The 23877-nt window shown below is 40.5% G+C and overlaps 1 protein-coding gene across 6 annotated transcripts in view; it reads right to left on the bottom strand.

The window, feature by feature from the left end:
* Positions 1 to 23877, bottom strand: part of LOC131681571 (locomotion-related protein Hikaru genki-like) — an 81570-nt gene that overhangs the window by 22641 nt on the left and 35052 nt on the right. The window contains exons 3-10 of one of the 6 annotated variants that reach the window (XM_058962412.1): positions 9364 to 10071; positions 8888 to 9094; positions 8254 to 8591; positions 8034 to 8196; positions 7791 to 7964; positions 7430 to 7627; positions 7228 to 7371; positions 6592 to 6801 (exon numbers count right to left, since the gene is read on the bottom strand). In XM_058962412.1, coding sequence (XP_058818395.1) covers positions 6592 to 6801; positions 7228 to 7371; positions 7430 to 7627; positions 7791 to 7964; positions 8034 to 8196; positions 8254 to 8591; positions 8888 to 9094; positions 9364 to 10071 — 2142 coding nt within the window. The remainder of the gene's footprint in view (positions 1 to 6591; positions 6802 to 7227; positions 7372 to 7429; positions 7628 to 7790; positions 7965 to 8033; positions 8197 to 8253; positions 8592 to 8887; positions 9095 to 9363; positions 10072 to 23877) is intronic. The other 5 variants (XM_058962414.1, XM_058962413.1, XM_058962415.1 and 2 more) reach the window with 5 other exon arrangements.

The following is a 23877-nucleotide window of genomic DNA, read 5'->3' as shown; positions in this document are numbered from 1 at the left end:
AAAGAAGGAAGGAAAAGATTTTCACAAATTTAAATTCTTTCGTGTTATTTGTTAGCGCTGATAAAGGCTATTTAGTTTGCTACTAGCAAGGAGCTGCACAAACAAATCGATTTATGCAGTTAATCAACGGAGGCTGCCAAAAAGTTCGAATAAAAGCATGCGACTAGTGTACTTTGCACGTTCTATATTTTATCAATACTAGAGAGGATCAATAAAATAATTCAAATTGTAATAGCGACATGCAATTGTGGCAACACTGGTCATGAGATGGTGGGGGAACACGCACATTCGTTTTAGTTATGATGGTAGTAGCAGCAGAAAGGAATGGAAAAGCAGTGCACGAAAACGAGCGAGAGAAGATAATTTAAATTCTCTTTCTTTCTTTCCACACATCGTATTTCTTATATTGCTTTCTGAAAATTATTTGTTATGCACCATAAAATGTAAATTTCAGTTTAACTCTTATTAGAACACAATTAATTGGTCCTGTAAAGAACCGTTTATTGTTTTATTGCGGGAGCATAATTCAGACGCACTCCCCGCGGACACGGTGAGCTAGAAAGCACTATTTTGCATTCTCGAACAAACCGACCAAGTAGGCATCGTTGGCTTCTCGGGGCATCATTACGACTGAGCTTTGTAAGCGTAGCTCGACTTTGCAGTCCTGCACAATCTCACGACCCAGACGCTGGAACGATAGCCTACTCTGTTGCCCTTTAGTTGGGGCGAAATTCTTGCAGGGCGACAGTTCCTGATCGGGTTGCGATGAGTCACCAGTAGCTGGGGCACTTTTTCCGCCGTCGTCATCGCCGACTGCTTTTCTTCGGTGGACTGGCTGCTTGCTAGTGCTTGAACGAATACGAATGATGAGAAAAACCGACCGACAGATATTTATATAATCGCGCTAATATGCACTACTATCGCTTTCTCGCTCGTTCTCGTGCCGTGCATGAGCCTTTCCTTTCCGTCCGGCTTCTAATGGCCTAACCAAAGGAATATGCCGTCTTTCCCCCACCAAGTGCTCTCGTCAAGCAACCCAATGCGAATAACCATACGAACAAACATGTAATGGACCTATATATAAACTTTTCATTATTTTATTGTTCGGTTGGTCTACCATAACGACGGCTCTGTGCGGGATGGGCTGAAAATTTTCACTTTTCCGAGTCGTTTTCGATAGATTTTTCAAAACACATTTTTTTTGTTATTAGTACATGTTATACATACTTCAAATTTTAATACAGCATAGAGGAACATATTTGCAACAAATTGGTCTAAAAATCAAATCATTCTGTTAAGTATGATAAAAGTTATTAACGTTCAAAATCTGACGCGGCGCCGCAGCCGATATTTTGAAACGGGACCCCTATATTGAAACCTTAAATGTATTCTACATTAAAAATAATTCGAAAGCTTTTTACAAATTCTTCCTCACAGGCCAGAAAATTCTCAAGGGGGGGTTTTTGATTTTTTAAACGTTTATTTTAAAAGAAACGTACAGAAACCCTCAAACTTTGAGGATTTTTTCAGAGGCCTGGACCTAGTCTTGTGAACCAAACGACTCTGCTCAACAAATTGGGTAAATGTTTGTTATCGAGAAGGAGTCATCAAAAGACACCGCTGCATAGTGTTCGTAAACCCCAAAAACGTGAACTCAATTCACTAGAAGCCAAACCATCGAATATATTCACAAGGTATCTTTGGACGAATTGGTCGTAAGAATATTCCCCACAACCTGATAAAAATTAAAATTAGGCATGGCTTACTACGAGCAAATTAAAAAATTAACTTTTTATGCTGACAAGGTAGAAAGCTGGTGTCTTCGACAAAGTTTTAGAAATGCTCGTAATAAAGAATTTTGTTGAACTAGTTGAACTTGTAGGATTTAATGTTATCGATTTGTAAAGCGTTTTCAATAGCAACACCCTCAAATTTAGTTTTTTTAATATAACTTTTTCCACTGTGACTTTTCGTGCAAACCGTGCTCCAGACAAATGTGGAGGCATTAAAACCACATAATATTGTTGAAGACTGTAAGCAAAAATACCCAAGTAACAAAACATTACAAAATGAGCTTAAAACCTTCTTACCTTTATTATGCGTAGTCCGGACATTGAAAATAGTGCCTGCCCGTCCATCTTGGTTTGCGCCTTTCTCTCTTATACACAGTTGAACTTGGTGTAAAAAAAATTAAAATTCTTCAATAACTCTAAAACGAATGAGTATTTTTACAAGAGGTGTGCGCCGCCGATTTCAGGTGAAATTTTTATATGCAGTGTTCAACAATATTTTTACATGCAGTCTTCAATAATAACTTAATTTTTACATGCAGTCTTCAACAATATTATGTGGTTTTAATGCCTCAATATTTGTCTGGAACATCGTTTGCACGAAAAGTAACAGCGAAAAAACTATATTAAAAAGCTAAATTTAAGGGGGTTGCCTTAGAAAACGCTTTAAAAATCGATAACGTTAAGCCCTACTACTTGTTCAACAAAATTCTTCATTATGAGCATTCCTAAAACTTTGTCGAAGACACCAACTTTCTACCTCGTCAGTATAAAAAGTTAATTTTTCTAGCTCAATCATAGTAAGCCATGCCTCAATTTAATTTTTATCAGATTGTGGGGAATATTCATACGAACAATTCCTCCAAAGATACCCTATGAATATATTCAATGGTTTGGCCTCTAGTGACGTTTTTGGCATTTCCGACCACTGTGCGTTGCCTGCTGGCTCGTGGTGGATTCGGATTGGTTTGTAGTAGTTGTTAAGCCAACTGACTAAACTTAAACCTCTTGTATCTCGCAATCCTCAACCATCCGGGGCAACCTTTAAGTGCTGCTTTAGTAAGGATTGTGTTCTTGCTTATTTTGTTTTGTGTTAATCGTCATGTTTTTATCCCTAGGTACTTTTCCTTACTTGCTGTCAAACTTTCGCGATATATCTCACCAGCTCAGGTCTGCTGCAAATATCGTACCCTGTTGAGACATGAACCGATCCGGGGGTGTCGACCATAAGAATTTACATCTGTTTACAACCACCTTCGCCGGATTTCTTATCCTTCTTGGTGCTAGTCGTTCCTATTTATCTGGTGCTGAGCATTTCTTGGCAGCAGTATTTCACCCTATACCGATGCCCATTTTCGCTATCCATTTCACTACCACTCTAACGGAATAATCATCAGCGGTAAAATTTCTCTAGACAACGATATCCCGATTTTCTCCAACTTCGTGTTTTTCCTCCAAAACTGCCGTTGCTAGCCCGCTGACCAACATCATCTGTCTACTCACTACTTTTGCCAATATCGAAACTTGTCGAAACGTTAACCGATCCTTCATAGAAGCCGTCCAACTTGACATGCATTCCTTTCCAGCCACCCTCGCAAAGTTTCGTCCTTGGTTTCTTCATTGACTTGTTTCTAGAGTGACCGAATTCAAATGACATTTTATGTGTCCGAACGGTTTGCAGTATATTTTTTTCCTGGACAGGAAGATAATAAATTTTTAAAAGTAATTCAAAACGCTCATGGGGGGGGGGAGTTGAACCCCCAAACCCCCCCACTCCCCCGCGCACGGGCCTGTCCTCATGTACTAATTTATTACAGTATGCATTCAGAAGAGCTGTAAAAGATTGCGTTGTTTGGTTTGGCGCCATTTAAAAATTCAAGATGGTTACTTCCGGTTAAGCAAGATCTGTAGGGGAGAGTGGGTACGCGTGATCCCACTTTTGTTTTTTTCCTCATAACTTTTCAATGAAATAAAAATTTTAATTGCAAAGTTCGCCAACTTGTAGTCAATCCATATTGTAAGAGCTATGAATAATGTTTAAATCCGAATACTATATCCTGTCAGTAATATGAACAGTTTTGAAAATCATGTCAAAACGAGGTTTTTGTAAAAACGTGTAGTAACTTGATCCTCTGCCTACTAGGCCTGAAAAAACAAAGCACACTATGACTTCTAGGCACGAAAGTTCAGCTAATCACCTATCCTGACAAATTAATTAATAAGACTAACTTTTTAGATTCACGACAAACTTTGACCACAGTAGAAAGTCAAGTCAAGTATTTAAGGCAAATCAGTGCTGTTTAATTTGCTTTTCCAATCTTCAATAACTTATACCATATTTGTTCACGGGAAAAAAACATTTTAGATCAATTAATGATGCCAGGTACATTATGGAAATGATGTTTTTCTATTTCTATACATTTCGAAAGTGTTTGAGAGAACTAATGATAGGGATCAAGAGTACCCAGTGTCACAAGGATCAAAGATACCCGTTTTATGAGGTGAACAAAATTTAAATTTTTTTGCATGTGTTGTGAAAGTTTTTATTCGAAAAACGTGTTTTTCTAGACAAAAGCCCTTAGAAAGTAATCGTACTTGAAAATATTCAAATATAATTACTTCGATGATCACATACAACCGTTCAAAAAATTTGTAAAAAGATCTTCGAGATGGATTTGAACACATATTTTCTAAAATTTTATATAACTTTTCCAAACCAAATGTAATACATCAGATTGTTTTTTTAAACATCGTAAACGACCAAATATTTCATTTTCTTTTAATGTTGTGATTACTTTATGCGTATAGATTATGAGATATGACAAGGGAATCAAATATCCCCAAGGATCAAGTGTCCTCACTCTCCCCTAACCCTAACTGTATGAGTATTATCGGATGAGTAGTTGACGAGTATACGACGGAAATCGACGTTTGGCGTTTTAAAATACAAAATACCGACTTTCGGTTAAGAATGATGGCTTTGAAATCCATCAGTGAGTGAGTCTCATTTTAGGGATGCAATAAAAATTTGATATTGCTGCTCCTGGACCTAAGCGAATGTTGAAAACCTCAGTTTCGCTTTTTGTCATCCTTGGATGGGGATTGAAGCTGTACAGCGCAGATTCATTTGATATGCGATACGCCAATTACCTTTGAATGGTCCGTTGAATCTGCAACCATACGAAAATTGTTGTCGGACTCCATAGTTTAGAAGACACGCATTGCAGGTTGCCGTCGTGACTAAACTTCTTCTGATTGAATATGATGATCTCTTATCACATACCAACTCGTGTTCTACGCCCTCGAACTGCTACACACCGAAGTGTACAACTCTAACTAGGCTGTCCATAATCCGTCGCTTCAACAATTTTCTCGCAATCTTCGCCTTCGTCTTCAACTCTGCATAGCACCAACCAGGCCCGTGTGCAGAAAGTTTTCAAGGGGAGGATTTTGATCTTTACGTATCTTATAAAAGAAAGGTATAAAAACCTCAAACTTTGAAGTTTTTTTCCGAGGCCTGGAGGGCAGAGCCTTGTATACCAATCGACTCAGCTAAACAAATTGTTTTAAAGTATGTTATCGAGACGGAATCTTCAATAAATGCCGCTGCTTGCTGGTTCGTTTCGGATTGGTTTGTAGTAGTTTAATCTACCAACTAGAGATGGGCAAATCTTTTCAGGTAATTTCAGGAAGAAGGGTATTCCACACAGTTTCAGCTGATTCCTATTAGAAATATGCTTTTGTGAATTTCTCGGTCAATTTCGTTCCAAAAATTTTCTATGGGATTTAAATCTGGACTTTCAATTTGTGCTTGGGATCATTGTCGTGCATGAACACAAAGTTGCTAACCAATCGGAATCACCGTTGCTCCGCGTTTGTGAAGAAAAATCACGTTTCCTCTTTGAACCAGTGATGTTTCCTTCCTGGCCATGAGGAACTGTCAACTTTAAGAATTATCACGACAAAATATGGTATATCAGCGTTAGTAAATTCTAAAAATCATCATCGCACTTAGCTGTACACTTGTACAGCTAAATAAAACATTAAACAAACAGTAGGCGTTGCATTTACCATGCTGAAAGTGACTGTCCGATCAATGTATAGTTAGTATAATATAGTATTTATAGTTCACAAATAATCATCATAAAAATAATTACTATGTTGATAAGTAAACTTCTGAACAAAATATCGTGAACAAAATAACCCATCGTTCATCTTTTAAATACAATTTTTCTTTCAATGTTGGGTGTGTCCCAACAATTTTGCACTATCTTAAAATATGAAGTAACCCACAGGTTCTAATACAAGTAGTGATCAATATGATCGTCAATCTTAAACTCCGTATAAATGACAAAGACGTGCGTCTCAGTTGGAATGAATTATTAAGTTTAATTTGTTTTGCTGTTTGGGTGTTAATAAGTTACCTTTACCACACACTAAAAGGCTTCAATGCTACGGGAACATTCATAAATTATGTAACACATGCGATATATGGAAAAGGAGAGTAAGCAAGAACATGTCATTACGTGATTTTAATTAAGGAAAAAAATAAAAAAAATATTCGTTATGTGCTAGGAGAGCAGGGACAAGGATAATGATATTTGAAACAATTTATGACATAAGGGGAGAAGGTGTCAATCTGGGAAAATGTTTGTGTTACGTAATCTCTGCATGGTTAAAGATACCAGATATATCCATCAATTCTTTACATCATCAAGATACTACTCTGCATGTAGCATATTGAAGTTCGAAAATAAGCTGTAGATTTATTTTTAATGAGTGCCTCGCAAATAACACATACCACGGCATCTTGGGATTGGACCACTCCAATGGCCATTCGGTTCGCATTCCAGTCCAGGTGGGCCACTGAGCCGGTAGCCCCACGCACAACGGAAAACCGCTCTTCCCCATGCGGACGTGTTCAGCTCGACAAGGCTGAGATGAGGATCTTCCAGGAATAACGGAGGGCATTGTATCGGGTGACAGTTTGGCGGTGGTGAGGACCAATTTCCTGAAATAACGAAAAGAAATATCTGAAATTGACGTCATGTTTGATGATTTCGAATTCTCTAATGTACAGTTGGTGGTAATTGATGATTTTTTTTTCATTTCCATTAAAGGTTTAAACCCTAGGGTCCATTCGCCTCTTTTTTTTGGGTGTTAGAAAAGTCTCTTTAGAAAAATCTCTAACCCTATGTGCGGAAACGAACCGAGGTAAGCTGCGCACAATGCAATCGTTTTATCAACTACGCTATGTCCGCCCCTGTAATTGATGAAATTATTGACGTCACAATTGCGTAATTGGCTCGATCGATTCTCAGAATCTATGGAACACTTTTTAACAAGTTGGAAGGTGCTTTCATACAATATGTTACATTTTACTGAGAGCTAAAAGTAAACAGACTAACAGTTCTTAATAAAAAAAAATTCAACTCACCCGATGCCAAACACGTTGCATTCGCTGTACCTTGCAACGTGTAACCGAGAGGACATCTATACAACGCCCTTTGTCCCAATTTGATTCCTTCCAGTCGCAACGAGAGAGGAGGTTTAGGCTCCGAAAGTGCCGCACATTGTGATACTGAAACGAACGGTTACCGAATCGGTGTGATGTACCCCAACTTTAGCTTAAAACTTACTAGCCACTATGATGACGATACTATTGGTAAGTCCGCGTGGTGACGCACAGGTGTACGTTCCGGAATCTTGGTTTTGAATGTCCTTAATCGTTAGTCGATAGCGGGATGCTTTTTCTTCTGGCACAGCTGACCAACCTATTTGGAAAAAATCAGGTATTGGGTTGAATTGGTTAACGATAGTGTCCCTGTCGGGCACATCTACTGGGTTCGCGAGGTACAGTATCCAGAAGAAAAAGAAAGAGGGAAATAGTGAGAGTTTTGAAAGTTTCCCAAACAAGCAAAGTTCGAAGGTAATGGAATTCGGAATTGACTTGATGATTTTTGCGTGGAATAGTTTGCTACGGAAGGGCAACCATCATACCGGTCAAATACTGTCGGAACCAGCCAGTCCAGGTCCACTCTGGTGATCCTCGTCGTCTCGGGTACATGCAATCCAAATGAATGGTACTGGTCGGTAGAACGGCTAGCACACCGGAGGGCTCGTAAGCTGCTGATCCAACGCCTACCTTGATTCTAATCGATGGTGGGCTGTCGTCTAAGTGAACGTAGAAGGTAATTTTTACAAGTTCAAGTTAGTAGCAGTTTGTTTAGAGTAAAATGTTACCCGAATAATTTGTTAATAGTGTTGTCGGTACACAGGAAGGCATTTTAGGAGCCCAAAGACCATTTGAGCATAGTACTTTCGTCTCGCCTAGCAACTTGTACAAGCCTAAATCTCGACATCTGGCTTGAAGGGTGTGACCATGTGGTAAGTCCCAACCAGAGGTCTGCAAAATTACTTATAGTGCGATAGAGTATTCTGCAAAGTGCAACAAATAACTTACCACAGAAACGTTTTTATAGCTCAGCAGCAAGTGAGGCGGTATACGATCTACCACACATCGTTTATATAGTGGCTCGAACTTCAGCTGCCCATTTTCGTCCTGTTCGTGTTCATTCATAGCACATAATGGACCTACCCAATGACCTCTTATACACTGAATTTTGCACAAACGGTGTCCTCCTAGAGGGCCAACCTCGCCTGGGAATCTGACCTCCGAAACCTCTCGGAATGCATGCAGCTCAGGACTCTCTTCGATTTCCTCGCTTTCTTTTTCCTCATCCGGACTCTCACGGGAATCGGGTAGCGGTGGAACATAACTTCCGTCTTCATCGTATTGACCTGTACGTGGAGTGATTCGAAACGATTAGAAGAGATGCCATGGGGAGCCACTCTCAAGCGATCACAAGCTGAAGCGTAATGGAAACTGCAAACGTTCAAACAAGCGAAAAGAAATTTCCTTTTCGCCAATCGGAAAGGTTTATGTATGGCAAATGAACGGAATGCGGGTGATTGGATCTAGAGCTCGAAACGTGGATCATGTAGTTGATGGTCTCCACTCTGTAGCGCAGTCACAGCGATATCAATGCGTTGCAGTATGAAGAAGGTATGAATCTCTAAGTAATAGCTGCGCTCACCTTTGTTGGCATTTCGACTGATACTTTTACTGCCACTATCGCTACCGCCTTTCGGCCGGCTAAGCGCACCAGTTGCTTTACCAGACTTACGCTTCACCCTTACCATGGAATCGTCCTGGTAGGGTTGAGCGTTGTCCTCTGCGGTAACGCTCTCGTCGCGCATTTTGCGGCCATCTTGCTCCGAGTCCGAGATATCTAGATCATGTTCTATGTTCAGTATTGGTTAAATAAGTTCTCTTAGCTACTAACTGCGCTTGCTCTAAAAGGAATCAAGATTGCCTAAAATCATTCAATCCAGGATGTTTAGTATAAGTAAATTTAGAATTTCGGATCACCTGTTCGAATTAATTACAACAAATCACCAATTAGGATTGAGATTTCGTACTTCTGCATCTATCGAACTTGAACAACATACAAACTCTCGGAAACAGCATTGAATATCTAACTATACCGTGCAATTCAAAAACGCAACTCACCTTGTTTGTTATGTCTGGTAATACTCTTGCTTCCAGTGTCTCCTCCGCTTCCTTTGGCGCGACTTAACGCTCCCGTCGTTTTACCCGACTTTCGTTTCACCCTCGTCTTAACTTCGTGAACGCCAATAACCTCTGCTTCGAGTACTTCGCCAATCTCGTTCCTATCAATGTATCGATCGTGATCATCAACTTCATCTCCGCCTTCTTCTTCTGCTTCTTGCTCTAATTGTTTACTGTTTAAAAATACATTATCAAACACGCTATGATCGCTGTCGTTCTCGTTGAATATATTATTGATGACGATCACCGGTGTCAGCTCCTGGTGCAATGCAATGTCTTGTCCATCCTGACCAAAGGGAGATCGCCGATAACGCCCAGCTCGTACAATGGTTCTCTTCGCTCTATTTTTGTATGAAGGAAACGACGCCGCAGCCAGTGAAGCCCTTGCTTCGGCATTCTGGATGCCCATTTCCCACCAAAATGGAGTATCGTGGGAATCGTGAAGCTGAGCATACTGGATGTTCAAACCATGGCCCACTAAGGCAGCTGCTTTCCCTCCATCCACAAGTTCAAAGTCGGCTGTTGTAAAATCCTGCGGCAGATTGACCTGGGTTGTTTCGAAAGTAACGAATGGCACCTCTGTGCTGGCAAACGATTTCCGTGAGCGAGAGATTTTAAAATCTGGTGGAGGGCACCCGGTTGCTGTTTCTGAAATATAGATTTTTTTTAGAATGAACACATTGTTCAACTTTGTGCTACGCTTAATTGATCATCAATACAATCCTACCAATCAAAATCAACATTCGTTTGTCTTGTTTGCTTTGTAGCAAGTTGTCAGTTGCACTCCACATACTAGATTGCACATAACTTATCATCGAATCGAGTGCATCATCCTACATACAACCACAAGAGCCATTAAATATGCAATAGTTGCTCGTGCTTAACATCCATCTGTTCACCGAGAAAGCCGAGATTTGATACGCATATGTAGCTATTTACATTTCATAGCCATACTGCTTCTACTGAAGCAGCCATCAGAACAAGACACGACCCATAATTCATCAGGTTGTAAATCTAATTACTCTGAAGCACAATTGAAACTGAAAGACAACATGCTACCTATAGCATGTACATAGTTGCACGACTAGGGCTAGCAGGGAAGTATACTGCTGAGCAGTTCTCCGTGCTAGAAACGGAAGGTTATACAGATTACAAATTATTGTGGCACGGTGCTTTGTGCTATGGAGAAACAAATTTTGGTGCTTCAACGTCGATGGTTGGAATTTGAAGAAACTCGAAATATTAAATTCTTGCAAGCAATGTGTAACAATTCGATGTTTTACCACAGAATAACAGGCATGGCACTCCCATATTTTGCGATATCTACAAATTGCGCCGCAGGTGTTTAGTTGCACACATAACAGAACAGTTCTGATGAGGCCTTAACTTTGAGCAACCTGGTCGCAGAAAAAACAAATATTGTTCGGCATATTTGAGCATAATGAGAAAATACTATCTGGTGGTTTCTGAAAAGGTTGAACCAATTTATTTTTATTTTATGCCTATGAATTTTCCACGTCAACGGGGTGTATTTTATGAAAAATGATAGAAAGAACAATTGAGATATATGCACGAGAAAATAATAAAATTAAATATAAATGACAGAAGGCCCTATAACCCCACTCTCCGTATTCGGACAAAGGTCAAAAAGGTCCGTTCGATTTCTGAGATTTTTTCGCATTAGAAAAACTGCAAAATATGTATAATTTGCATCACGGAGCAGAAAAATTATTGAAAATAGGGGATTTTGGGGACGAAATGTCCCAATAGCCTACTTTTCCATATTTTTCGAGGAACAGAAATATCTTCATTCAAATACTAAAAATAGGTATGAATTGTAATTTTCTGAGTTCTACTTCAAAAGTTATGACATTTCAGATATTTTTCCTCCATATTTTCCCATACATAGCACAGTGTTTTAAAACGTCAATTTCGTGCTCAAAATTAATAGCGTCTAAACCGTTAACTTTAAAAGTACAGTTTGTTCGGAGAAGTTGTTGTTCTTATCATTGCGCATCCACAGGAGTATACCGTTCAGTGATTAATTCACATATATGTGATATATGAAATTTATTTTCCGAACTAATTAAAATAGAGACTTTGTGTCTTCGGCAAAGTTGTTGCAAATGTTACTATAAAAGAAATTGCTGAAGACACCATATATCTAGCTTTAATAGTTTACAAGTTATGGAACATATTATATGAAAGACCTCTTAAAATTAGTTTTTTCATAACTTTTTTAGACATTCTTCTATCTTCTTGGAATCTTCCACAAAGTTGTTTGCGATATCGAGACACATATTTTTGCCGAACATAGCTACTTCCTATCTGTCGAATTTAAAAAGATATTGAAAGTTTTACGATATTTTTGGGGTAACTTCCACCTTAAATGACTCGTCAAGGAGCAAAAAGGAGCAAACAACATCATAACATACTGAAAGTACTAGCTTTTATCTTTTATATAATGGCCCGATTGTTAGTCGACGCGATTCTCCCCGAGTGTTATGTTCAATACAATATGCCATCGCAGTGGTATATTCAAGCGACAAACATCTTCATGTTTTTATGCTAATTTACATAGAACACGTTCACCTATAACATGCAATGCATATGGTTTGCCTTTCAAAAATCGAAGTGTAGATTTGGATGTATTTAACAATGTCGATATTTTCATTATAAATTGGATAAATAAATTTATTTTTAATAATCGTTTTCTCCATCATCTTCAAAGCTTTCTTCTTCCGCTAGAAGAGCTTTGGCGTCTTCTAAAAATCGTTTTATACTTTTTTAGCCATGCCCGAGCTTCAGTCGCGACAGGATCCACATTGTGAACAGGTGACGTTTATCAAACTCCATTATAAATGTCGCGAAAGACATTAACAAACCTTCTGGTGGGATTTCCATAATTTTTTCTAACTTAACAGTATCCACTGATTGTTTAAATTTCACTTGACACACTTCTCGAACGCACGATATGCTACGTTTCGTACTTTGATCTTGATTGTGGTCAAAGTTCCATTTTCCTTTTTTTAATATCGATGAATATGTTTTATGCAATTTACCATGAAAAGATGAAACTGCTTATCGCAGTACGCTTGAATATTTCATTTTAAACCACTGCAATGGGATATTGTTTCGAACATAACAGTCGGGGAGAATCGTGTCGACTAACAATTGGACGACTATATAAAAGTTAAAAGCTAGTACTTTCAGTATGTTATGGTGTTGTTTGCTCCCTTTTGCTCCTTAACGAGTTATTTAAGGTGGAAGTTACCCCAAAAATATCGTAAAATTTGGAATATCTTTTTAAATTCAACAGATAGGAAGTAACTATGTTCAGCAAAAATATGTGTTTCGATACCGTAAACAACTTTGTGGAAGATTCCAAGAAGATAGGAGAATGTCTAAAAAGGTTATCATGAAAAAACTAATTTAAGAGGTCTTTTATATAATTTTTTCCATAACTTATAAACTATTACAGCTAGATATATGGTGTCTTCAGCAATTTCTTTTATAGTAACATTTGCAACAACTTTGCCGCAGACACAGTCTCTATTTTAATTAGTTCGGAAAATAAATTTCATATATCACATATATGTGAATTAATCACTGAACGGTATACTCCTGTGGATGCGCAATGACGGTTTAGACACTATTAATTTTGAGCACGAAAACGACGTTAAAAACACTGTGCATAGTACCAATTTCAAAAACTTCAAGCGAAGTGGGCGGGGGTCTAGAATTGTCCAAATGATGTGAAATTTGGCATCGGAGCTTACTTTGACATTTATCACGATGTGAAAGGGTCCCTTTCAAAGGGAGGACCTTTGAGAATTCGAGTGATTTTTGCAATGCTGTAACCTTCACTTCCTGTAATTTTGAAGTAGAATACTTCTAACGTTTCAATATAGGGGTCCCGTTTCAAAGTTTCTGCTGAGATATTTTCCCAGCCTTCAAATGCGAATAACTTATGTTGTACTGATCGAATTCGCTATATTTTTGCACTATCTGATCGGAAATATGTCCACGTATATTGTATTTGATTCTGTAAAATGTATGATTACTATAAACAACGAGAATAATGTATTTTGTGAAAGTGGTAATTATCAGCGCTGATTGGTCCGTACAATTCAACCAAGCAGTGAGCATTACTAGGACTGCCTCTTTGCCATGCAATGAACCGCGACACACGTATAAAAGCAGCACATAAGAAAAATATCGTCAGTTTGCTTTCTGCCATCGTAGTTCCGTCAGCTCGAAGCAATATATTCCATGACTGCTTCCAAGCATCATTTCAATGATGTACAGGCGTTTTACGTATACAATAATCACAGACCATAGAAAACATAGAACCCTTTCAATTGTGTGTGGCGTTCTCAAATAAATTCACGGCACTCGCTCTAGAGTGCACTACGAAGGAGTGTGCTCTTTAAATAGTTTTCTTCTAGCAAGTGGTAGTGTGACTGCGATTGACGATTTGAAGAAGATTATGTTGGTTTGTTTAATACTGATATAAGTTTCTGCTGATGGTTTGATACTCGGGGCAAACTGGAAAACGTTTTACGTATCATCGTATATGTTGCTAAAAACAGTTTAATAACGATCCGCAGAACCAGTTTAATTATATAACATGTGCAAAACGGGATTTTCATTTTACTTACTTTGTTTGCGAATTTCACTGCTCTAGAAGTGAAATGCTCCGTTCAAAGTAATGTCCTGGTACTACATTTGTTGTCGGTTATTATCATACGTGACAATTTCAGGGTTATTGCGAAAAAAACAGGTATGTTGTAACCGTCGTTACAAGTCCCGATGATTTTTATGTGCATTTTTGCATTTTTTAAACTGTTGTGTTTCTTAATGTTAATGTTAGTAGGGTTAGTATTAAAATAAATAAATAAATAAAATATAAAATGTAAATAGTAGGGACAAATACACAACACAGATAATTGTATATAAAAACATTGGGCTGGAAAGGGTCGAAAGTGTTATACGGAGAGATAATACACCCCTGAAGGGGGTGGTGATAGGTTACGCCTAGAAGGAAGGTGGAAATTGTGGGTGGCGGTAGTAAGGGCAGAGGAAATCGAAGGAACCCGCCATTGGTCATTAGTACCGCGGCGTTCGTGTGATTTAGAAGTGAGTGGAAAGTATTTTTAAATTGTGAGACTGGACTTAACCGACATCTTGGAGATCCAGAATTCTTCTGTTCATTCAGGTAAATGGCTCCGTCGAACCTAACCTGGTACTGTATGTCTCACTTTCGCTATATGTCCCATTCAGGACCTTTTTTGTAACCAATTGAATCCCTCACTGCACACGTTTCGGCCTAGGCAGAGGAATCTGCCGAAGTCTAACTATCAAGGAGTTAGCCTACAGGTGCCGCAGAGCCCTGTGAACCCTCGGGCAGTGTGCCCTAAGCGTAAAGGAGGGCCCTTCTCGGTGAAGCCAATACGGTATCGTCCGTGGCCCACCGATCGAGCCAAAGAAGGAAGACGCCGTACAGTTCCCTTCCCGCCACGCCACCCATCCGCCATTACAATCGGCTGGCGTCATCGCGACCCACGCTCATCGGGACGCCATACCAGTACCACCCACACCAACAGTGAATCCAACGAACAGCGAGCATCGTCCGGAATCTTCAGCGAGCGCTCGCCAGCATCGAATACCACGTGCAACGTAGCAGCACCGGTACGTACCGCAACGGAATCTTACCCATATTGAACCCGTACAATAGCCCAATAAACCACACCACACACACCCACACCTAGTTTGCTCATTTTTATTTAAATAAATTTCGTTTTTTTACTGTAAATTAGCTTTTCCACTTCCAACCATAAAACATCCCAGAAATACAATAGTTTTGTGCACCACCTTGTTCCGCGAAGCCCCTCCGATTACCCAGTAGCAAGCCGACCCGGAGATCACAGTATCCACGGTCTCTTGCTCTGTGAGCTTGTTCGGGAGTATCTGTCGCAGAAGAGATATTACTTGGCGACCAACGTAAATTCGTGAAAGGTAATCGGAGGTCCGATTAGTGTAAAAATCTAAGGATTTTTAACAGGGCGGTAGGAGAGTACACATTCAGATCCTCTGATTGTGTAGCAATCCGATCGCAGCATAGCACAAAGTAGACAAGGAAAATTGCCAGACATTGGTCTAGGATCGTGTTCGGAAAGTGCGAATAAAGAGATTAGCACAAGCAACAGTAAAAATTTGATTTGATAACCGGATTCTGAAACTACAAACTTGGCGCACCAACACTAAATACTTACACTAATACAATTCTAAAAGGTCCTGAATGAACCAAAAACTACAATATACAATAACAAATATACAAAAGATAGCACGAACGATCAAATTGATCTTACAATTAATTAATTTTCTTAAATTGTACTATATTATTTTTAATTTATTATTTATCATACTAATTTCTTAATTCAAATTTAACTAATTTTAATTTGTATATAAAAACTTTATTGAATTTCCGTTAAATTAAACACGATGAACTCTGAATTTTCGCTCCAATATCGCTCCCTGAATGTAAATCACCTTCTGGACGATGAATTGGAGCACGAACTTGCCATACGAAATGCAGATTTTACTAGTGGTGAATCTAGAGATATTAAAAGAAGAAAGTTACGCAGAGCAATGAAAATCGAGCGAGAAACTAACAATTTTGTAACACGAGAAATAGAAGATGAAAAGTGTGAGGAAGAGTTCCATCTGATTGATGAGAAACTCGCTAAGATTCGGTATGCTTTAGAAAATAGAAAAGCTAGGAAGTCAGAGATGACACAGTTGCAAACACGATTGGTTCATTTGTATTTTCGGTTGCTACGGTTGAGGAAGAAATTTGATACCATGGGCTTGGAAGAAACAGCCATGATGTTGTTGAATGAATACTTCTCATGGTTGTCTACTGACCCAGATGCGGCAAGGGAGACAGAAGCAAGAATTCTGAATGAAATGAGTAAATTAAGCGTCCTAGAACCTGAGACAGAGAATACCGATTCTGATGATGAAGGGGATGTTTCTATTTTGGGGAATAGGAAATTAACAAAAACTATGAGTTCTACTCCAGCAACTTTGGGAAGGAAATCAAAAAGCTCAGAGGATCTTTTCCAGAGATTGATCGTGCATATTGATAAGATCGTTGCGTCTAAGCTGAATGGCTTGGACAATAGAGTGGAAACCAATGTGCAGGCAGCAAATTCGAGAGGAAAGCAAATGAAAAGTAAGACTGAGGAAGGCAAGAAGAATAATGAAAAGAAGAAGATGATGAGGGAAATTAAGAGCAGAGCTCAACCAAAAAAGCAGAGAATGAAGTTTAGCAAGGACGATTCAGGTTCATCCTCGGAAGGTAGCATTAGTGAAGTAGAAAGCGATTTAGACAAAGTGTGTAGGGACTCTAGTGAAAGCGCGAGAGAGAGTCAGGAGGAAAATGATGAGAGAAGAACGTGGCGGAAGCGAAACCCAAGGCCGGTATCGGATTGGAAATTGCGCTACGATGGTAAAGATGATGGTAGGAACCTGAATAAATTTATAGCAGAGGTGGAATTCATGGCAGAAGCTGAAAACTTGGGCAAGCGCGCCTTGTTTAGCGAAGCAATACACTTGTTCTCCGGAGATGCCAGATCTTGGTATATTGAGGGGAAAAAGAACAAGGAGTTTAGAAACTGGAGGGAATTGGTGACAGAATTGAAGCTAGAATACCAACCCCCCGATATGGATTACCACTACGAACAACAAGCAGCACAGCGAAGGCAAAGACGATCAGAAAAGTTCCAAGATTTCTACAACGCTATCAAAGACATTTTTGATCAGATGGCAGTTCCGCCAACCGAGCAGAGGAAGTTCGACATAGTATTTCGGAATCTGAGGTCAGACTACAAGAACTCGTTATTGGTCAAAGGAGTGCGATCGTTACGGATGTTGAAGGTTTGGGGAAGAAAGCTAGATTCAGCGAATTGGTTCCTGTACAAAAAGGACACGGAACAAAACGCTAGAACGAGCCAGGTCCACGAAATAGTCGGCAACTCGTCTAATAGAGGGCCGAGAAACTCTGGTGGGAACTGGAGAGATCGCGACTCAGGAAGAAGTGGTGATTGGCGGAACGCGAAACAAGAAGGACCTGGTGGAAATAGAAAAGAGTGTTGGGGTCCAAAGAAGGATTCGCCCCAACAAAACAAAACAAACGGGAAGCAGAACCCTCCCACGCAAGATCCGCAACAAGGAAGCAGCAAGGGAACTCTGGAGAGCCGAATAGCAGCACACAGAATTCCGGCCAGGTCGGTTTGCTTCAATTGTCGCGGAAATTATCATCATTTTAGCTCATGCTTGAAGGAAAGGGAAGTCTTTTGTACAAATTGTGGTTTTCATGATTATACAAAGGAAAAGTGCCCCTTTTGCGCAAAAAACTGCAAAATGTCGTCGTAGGAGGTCGTCGGCATGGTTCCAAAAAGCCTTCAACCAAATTCGTTCCGGCTAAGGCAGAAGTGGGGGAGTTAATTTTGCGAGTAGATGGAGATAATCGGCCATTTGCCAAGGTAGACGTGATGGGAGTAAAGGTGTTAGGCTTGCTGGATTGTGGTGCACAAATGACGGTTTTAGGGATAGGTAGTGGAAAGCTGTTACGTGACCTAAAGCTAAAGTTGCAACCCACCAAGTTGAAGCTAACGACCGCAGGAGGAACCGCCTTGGAAGTCAAGGGATTCGTTAATGTGCCAATCACGTTCAACGGCCAAACCAAGATTGTTACCGCTATTGTTGCCCCTGCCCTGAGTCGTCGGTTGATATTAGGGATGAATTTTTGGAAACTTTTTAGCATTGAACCGTCAGTTAGCTCGGAGATAGCATCGTTTGAGGAAATGGAAGAAGAGGTTGATGATGTAGAGACAATATTAACAGCAGAACAGAAGACTGAGTTAGAAAAGGTCAAAAAGGAGTTTAAGGTATTTCGTGAGGGTGAAAAACTGGATGTAACACCACTAATAACCCACAAGATAGAGTTCACGGAAGATTTTAAGAATGCAGATCCAGTTCGTCTGAATCCGTATCCATGGTCACCGGAAGTCCAGAAGAGCGTGAATGAGGAATTGGATAAATGGATTGAATCAGGGGTCGTTGAAAGGTCGAATAGCGACTGGGCTCTTCTGATAGTTCCAGTAATGAAAAAGGGAGTTTCAGAGGACGGGGAAGATTGCCTAAAGGTTAGGATGTGTATAGATGCCAGAAAATTGAATCTAAGGACACGGAGAGATGCCTACCCTCTTCCACATCAGGACCGAATACTAGGGAGATTAGGGGCTTCAAAGTACTTATCAACCATAGACTTGTCGAAGGCTTTTTGGCAAGTTCCTTTGGATCCCGAGTCCCGAAAGTATACGGCCTTCAGGGTGTTCGGAAGAGGGCTGTTCCAGTTCACCAGATTACCGTTTGGATTGGTGAATAGCCCAGCCACTTTGTCTAGGCTTATGGACCAGGTCCTTGGGTATGGTGAATTGGAACCAAACGTGTTTGTTTACCTTGACGACATTGTCATTGTAAGCAACACGTTTGAGGAGCACCTCCGAAGTCTGAAAGAAGTAGCTAGACGATTACGTGCTGCCAATCTGTCGATAAATTTGGAGAAATCTAAGTTTGGTGTGCCAGAGCTACCATACTTGGGTTTCGTGCTTTCGAAGACAGGATTAAGGCCAAACCCTGATCGGATTGAGGCCATAGTAAATTTTGAACGTCCTACGTCGGTCAGGTCGTTAAGGCGCTTTTTAGGGATGGTGAACTACTATCGGCGTTTTATAGAAGGATTTAGCGAAGTGACGGCCCCCTTAACGAATTTGCTAAAGGGAAAGCCAAAAGTTGTACGGTGGGACGAAGAAGCCGAGCAAGCTTTTTCCACCCTCAAAGAAAAATTAATAACAGCGCCGATACTAGCTTGTCCAGACTTCGAGAGACCCTTCACGATCCAGACTGACGCAAGTGACACGGCAATCGCGGGTGTTTTGACCCAGGAAACTGATGGCAGGGAGCACGTAATTGCCTATTTTTCACGTAAGCTAACCATGTCGCAAAGAGCATGGAAAACTGCGGAAAAAGAAGGTGTGGCAGCTTTGGAAGCCATCGAGAAATTTCGACCATATGTAGAAGGAAGTCGGTTCACATTGATCACCGATTCCTCTGCATTATCATTTATTATGAACTCCAAATGGAAACCGTCATCCAAGCTGAGTCGTTGGAGCATGTTGCTGCAACAACACGACATGATTATAAAGCACCGCAAGGGGTCCGAAAACGTGGTTCCGGATGCCCTATCCCGCGCGGTAGAAACAGTGGAGTTGGCACGAAACGATTGGTATTCCAAGACCTACCAGAAGGTTCTGGAAACCCCTGAAGATTTTGCCGATTTCAAAATCGAGGATGACAAATTATTCAAATTTGTAGCCTCGCCCACGGATGTAATGGATTATCGCTATGAATGGAAGTTATGCTTGCCAGACGATCTACGGGAAGAAGTTTTAAAACAAGAACATGATCAATCCTTACATCCTGGATATGAGAAAACCATTTACAAGCTAAAAATTCGCTACTACTGGCCGAAAATGGCTATACAAACAAAGCGTTACGTGCAGTCGTGCAGTACGTGCAAGCAGTGCAAACCGTCAACGTTGACAACCGCTCCGGAGATGGGGAACCAGAGGCTTAGTAGTAAACCCTTCCAGATCTTGGCAATGGACTTTATTCAGAGCCTTCCTCGCAGCAAGCAGGGAAAGTGTCATTTGATGGTCATGATGGACCTGTTCTCTAAATGGACACTCCTGGTACCAATGAGGAGGATTGAGAGTAAAGAAGTATGCCGAATCGTGGAGGATTACTGGCTGAGGCGCTTTGGAACTCCGGAAATCATCATCACGGATAATGCCACAACATTTGTAGGAAAGGAATTCCAGGCTCTTCTAAAACGTCGTGGAATCCAACATTGGCCGAATTCACGCCACCACAGTCAGTCTAATCCTGTGGAGCGAGCTAATAGGACCATCAACGCCTGTTTGAGAACCTATATGCAGCAGGATCAACGATTGTGGGACACAAAAATTGCAGAGGTCGAGGAAATGCTTAACACGACCATTCATTCATCCACTGGCCTTTCGCCGTACAGGATTCTCTATGGTCATGAGAAGGTCACAAAAGGTGACGAACATAGGCTAGATAGAGATGGGACAGACGTTACAGCGGAAGAAAGGGATGGTAGACGTAGCGAGATCAATGAGAAGGTGTTTCAGATCGTTGAACAGAACCTGAGGAAAAGTCATGACAAAAGTAGCAGGGTGTATAATTTAAGACACAAACGTTTTTGTTCGACTTACCAGATAGGGCAAAAGGTCTTCAAGCGAAACTTTAAGCAGTCATCAGCGGCGGATAAGTACAACGCCAAATATGGGCTTGTATATACACCGTGCGTTATCGTAGCAAGACGCGGGACCAGTTCATACGAGGTCGCGGATGAAACGGGAAGGAATCTTGGTGTTTTTTCTGCTGCAGACCTTCGCCCAGGTGATGATCCTAAAACATAAAAAGGTATTAGAATGATAAATTATAAAGACTGACTAGTGTTTACAACTGCAACATGTGATGCGTTATAGCAGCAATTATAGCAGCGTAGTAAAGACCGTAGTCATCGTGAACCATAGGCCGAATGAATCTTATCTCTCTCAGAGTGGTCCTCTCGCGAAAATTTCTCACTTCTCATCTCGCTGGAAACCTCTCAGAGAGTTTGTACTCTCGCGGCAACGGATAGAATCCTCTTAGTGGAGCCACTCACTACTGGGGAATGAACCTAGGAGAAAATAAAACAAAATAGTACTATGAAATAGTGACGTCACACAAATAGATAGAATTTAGGTAGGAGAACCGATTGAACAGGAGGTTCTTTTATATTGGCGCCATACAAAAGAACGGGCTAGCACGTGAATTATGAAAGCATTTACACGTTGTAGCAAAAATAGAATATTTGAAGCCCGAAATGCTCAACATGCAATTTTAGTTAGCATAGCAATAGAATGTACCCGTACCTGATCAGATTTAGCTTGTTCTCATTATTGTTCCTATACAAATCAGGACGGCCGCCTGATGGAATAATGCTGGAAATAATCATAAAATCAGCTTAACGATTAACGATACCGTAATATTTACTTACCTATCTCACAGATTCACCACGGTTAGAAGCATTGTCCATATCGTGTAACTATTTGTTTTTATATGATGAAATTGTTTAACTAATTGTATTTGTATTTTGTTTCACCATCTGTCCGAATAACAGATAGTCGCGTTCGCGTGCGAAGCTCAACTAATCATCCTTTGTCGTTTCATTGCTGATATCGCTCGAAGATGAAATGGATTAACGGATGAATTAGAGTGATCGTTTTCGCCGCAATTGTGCTCGTGCTATCTACATGTATACATACAGGATAAAATCACACGTGTTGTATTATGGCACATTTCCTAGGGAAATCTGACCTATAATTGCCAGTTGATCTTAAACTGTTGTTTCATGTCTAGTATTTCAAATCATTTTTATATTGTTCCGTGTCGTTTAATTAGCTTTCATTTTATATTGGCATTTGTCTTTCAATTTCATTAGTTTATTTTGTGAAGTGTTTAGGTTAAAATAAATAATTCATCATAGATTAATTATTTGTTTTACCGGGCGGGAGGATAGTGTAACCGTCGTTACAAGTCCCGATGATTTTTATGTGCATTTTTGTATTTTTTAAACTGTTGTGTTTCTTAATGTTAATGTTAGTAGGGTTAGTATTAAAATAAATAAATAAATAAAATATAAAATGTAAATAGTAGGGACAAATACACAACACAGATAATTGTATATAAAAACATTGGGCTGGAAAGGGTCGAAAGTGTTATACGGAGAGATAATACACCCCTGAAGGGGGTGGTGATAGGTTACGCCTAGAAGGAAGGTGGAAATTGTGGGTGGCGGTAGTAAGGGCAGAGGAAATCGAAGGAACCCGCCATTGGTCATTAGTACCGCGGCGTTCGTGTGATTTAGAAGTGAGTGGAAAGTATTTTTAAATTGTGAGACTGGACTTAACCGACATCTTGGAGATCCAGAATTCTTCTGTTCATTCAGGTAAATGGCTCCGTCGAACCTAACCTGGTACTGTATGTCTCACTTTCGCTATATGTCCCATTCAGGACCTTTTTTGTAACCAATTGAATCCCTCACTGCACACGTTTCGGCCTAGGCAGAGGAATCTGCCGAAGTCTAACTATCAAGGAGTTAGCCTACAGGTGCCGCAGAGCCCTGTGAACCCTCGGGCAGTGTGCCCTAAGCGTAAAGGAGGGCCCTTCTCGGTGAAGCCAATACGGTATCGTCCGTGGCCCACCGATCGAGCCAAAGAAGGAAGACGCCGTACAGTTCCCTTCCCGCCACGCCACCCATCCGCCATTACAATCGGCTGGCGTCATCGCGACCCACGCTCATCGGGACGCCATACCAGTACCACCCACACCAACAGTGAATCCAACGAACAGCGAGCATCGTCCGGAATCTTCAGCGAGCGCTCGCCAGCATCGAATACCACGTGCAACGTAGCAGCACCGGTACGTACCGCAACGGAATCTTACCCATATTGAACCCGTACAATAGCCCAATAAACCACACCACACACACCCACACCTAGTTTGCTCATTTTTATTTAAATAAATTTCGTTTTTTTACTGTAAATTAGCTTTTCCACTTCCAACCATAAAACATCCCAGAAATACAATAGTTTTGTGCACCACCTTGTTCCGCGAAGCCCCTCCGATTACCCAGTAGCAAGCCGACCCGGAGATCACAGTATCCACGGTCTCTTGCTCTGTGAGCTTGTTCGGGAGTATCTGTCGCAGAAGAGATATTAATGTTAAGGCTTGAATATATTATTTTTATAGGACATTCGCCTTACCTCTCTAATGCTGACATTCCACGTGCAAATGCCCTTGTACTGGCTTTTAACTGTGGAGTGCAGGGCCGGCGGAAAGCGTGGGTAGTTTGGGTAGTATTACTCACTCGAAAATAACCGAGTGGGTAATTATCCACTCGAAATTTTGAACCATTTCAAAAAATTTAGATGTGCAGCGCATGTATCTCGCACTACACACATTTGAAAACATATCGATGTACCACAATTCCATGTGCATAAACGAACGTGATTTAATGTGAATGTAATGTAAGCGTGTGCATTGCGAAAAGGAAAAAAATCCTTACTAATGGACCCCCACCCTATGCTTTCTACCCACTCGGGCGTAAAGTGTTTCGCCGCCCCTGGTGGAGTGAGTTTAACTTCCAGTGAGCACAAATAGTATTTGATATCCAAATTGGCCTTTAATTTATTTTATTTGTGCATGCCATGCTTTAAAGTGGACTATTTCTAAAATAAAGCAGCTAGACGAATG

The sequence above is a fragment of the Topomyia yanbarensis genome, chromosome 2 (genome assembly GCF_030247195.1).
Source record: "Topomyia yanbarensis strain Yona2022 chromosome 2, ASM3024719v1, whole genome shotgun sequence".
In the NCBI taxonomy this organism is placed as follows: domain Eukaryota; kingdom Metazoa; phylum Arthropoda; class Insecta; order Diptera; family Culicidae; genus Topomyia; species Topomyia yanbarensis.
The sequence above is the reverse complement of the archived record's forward strand: the minus strand, read 5'-3'. Positions and strand labels throughout refer to the sequence as shown.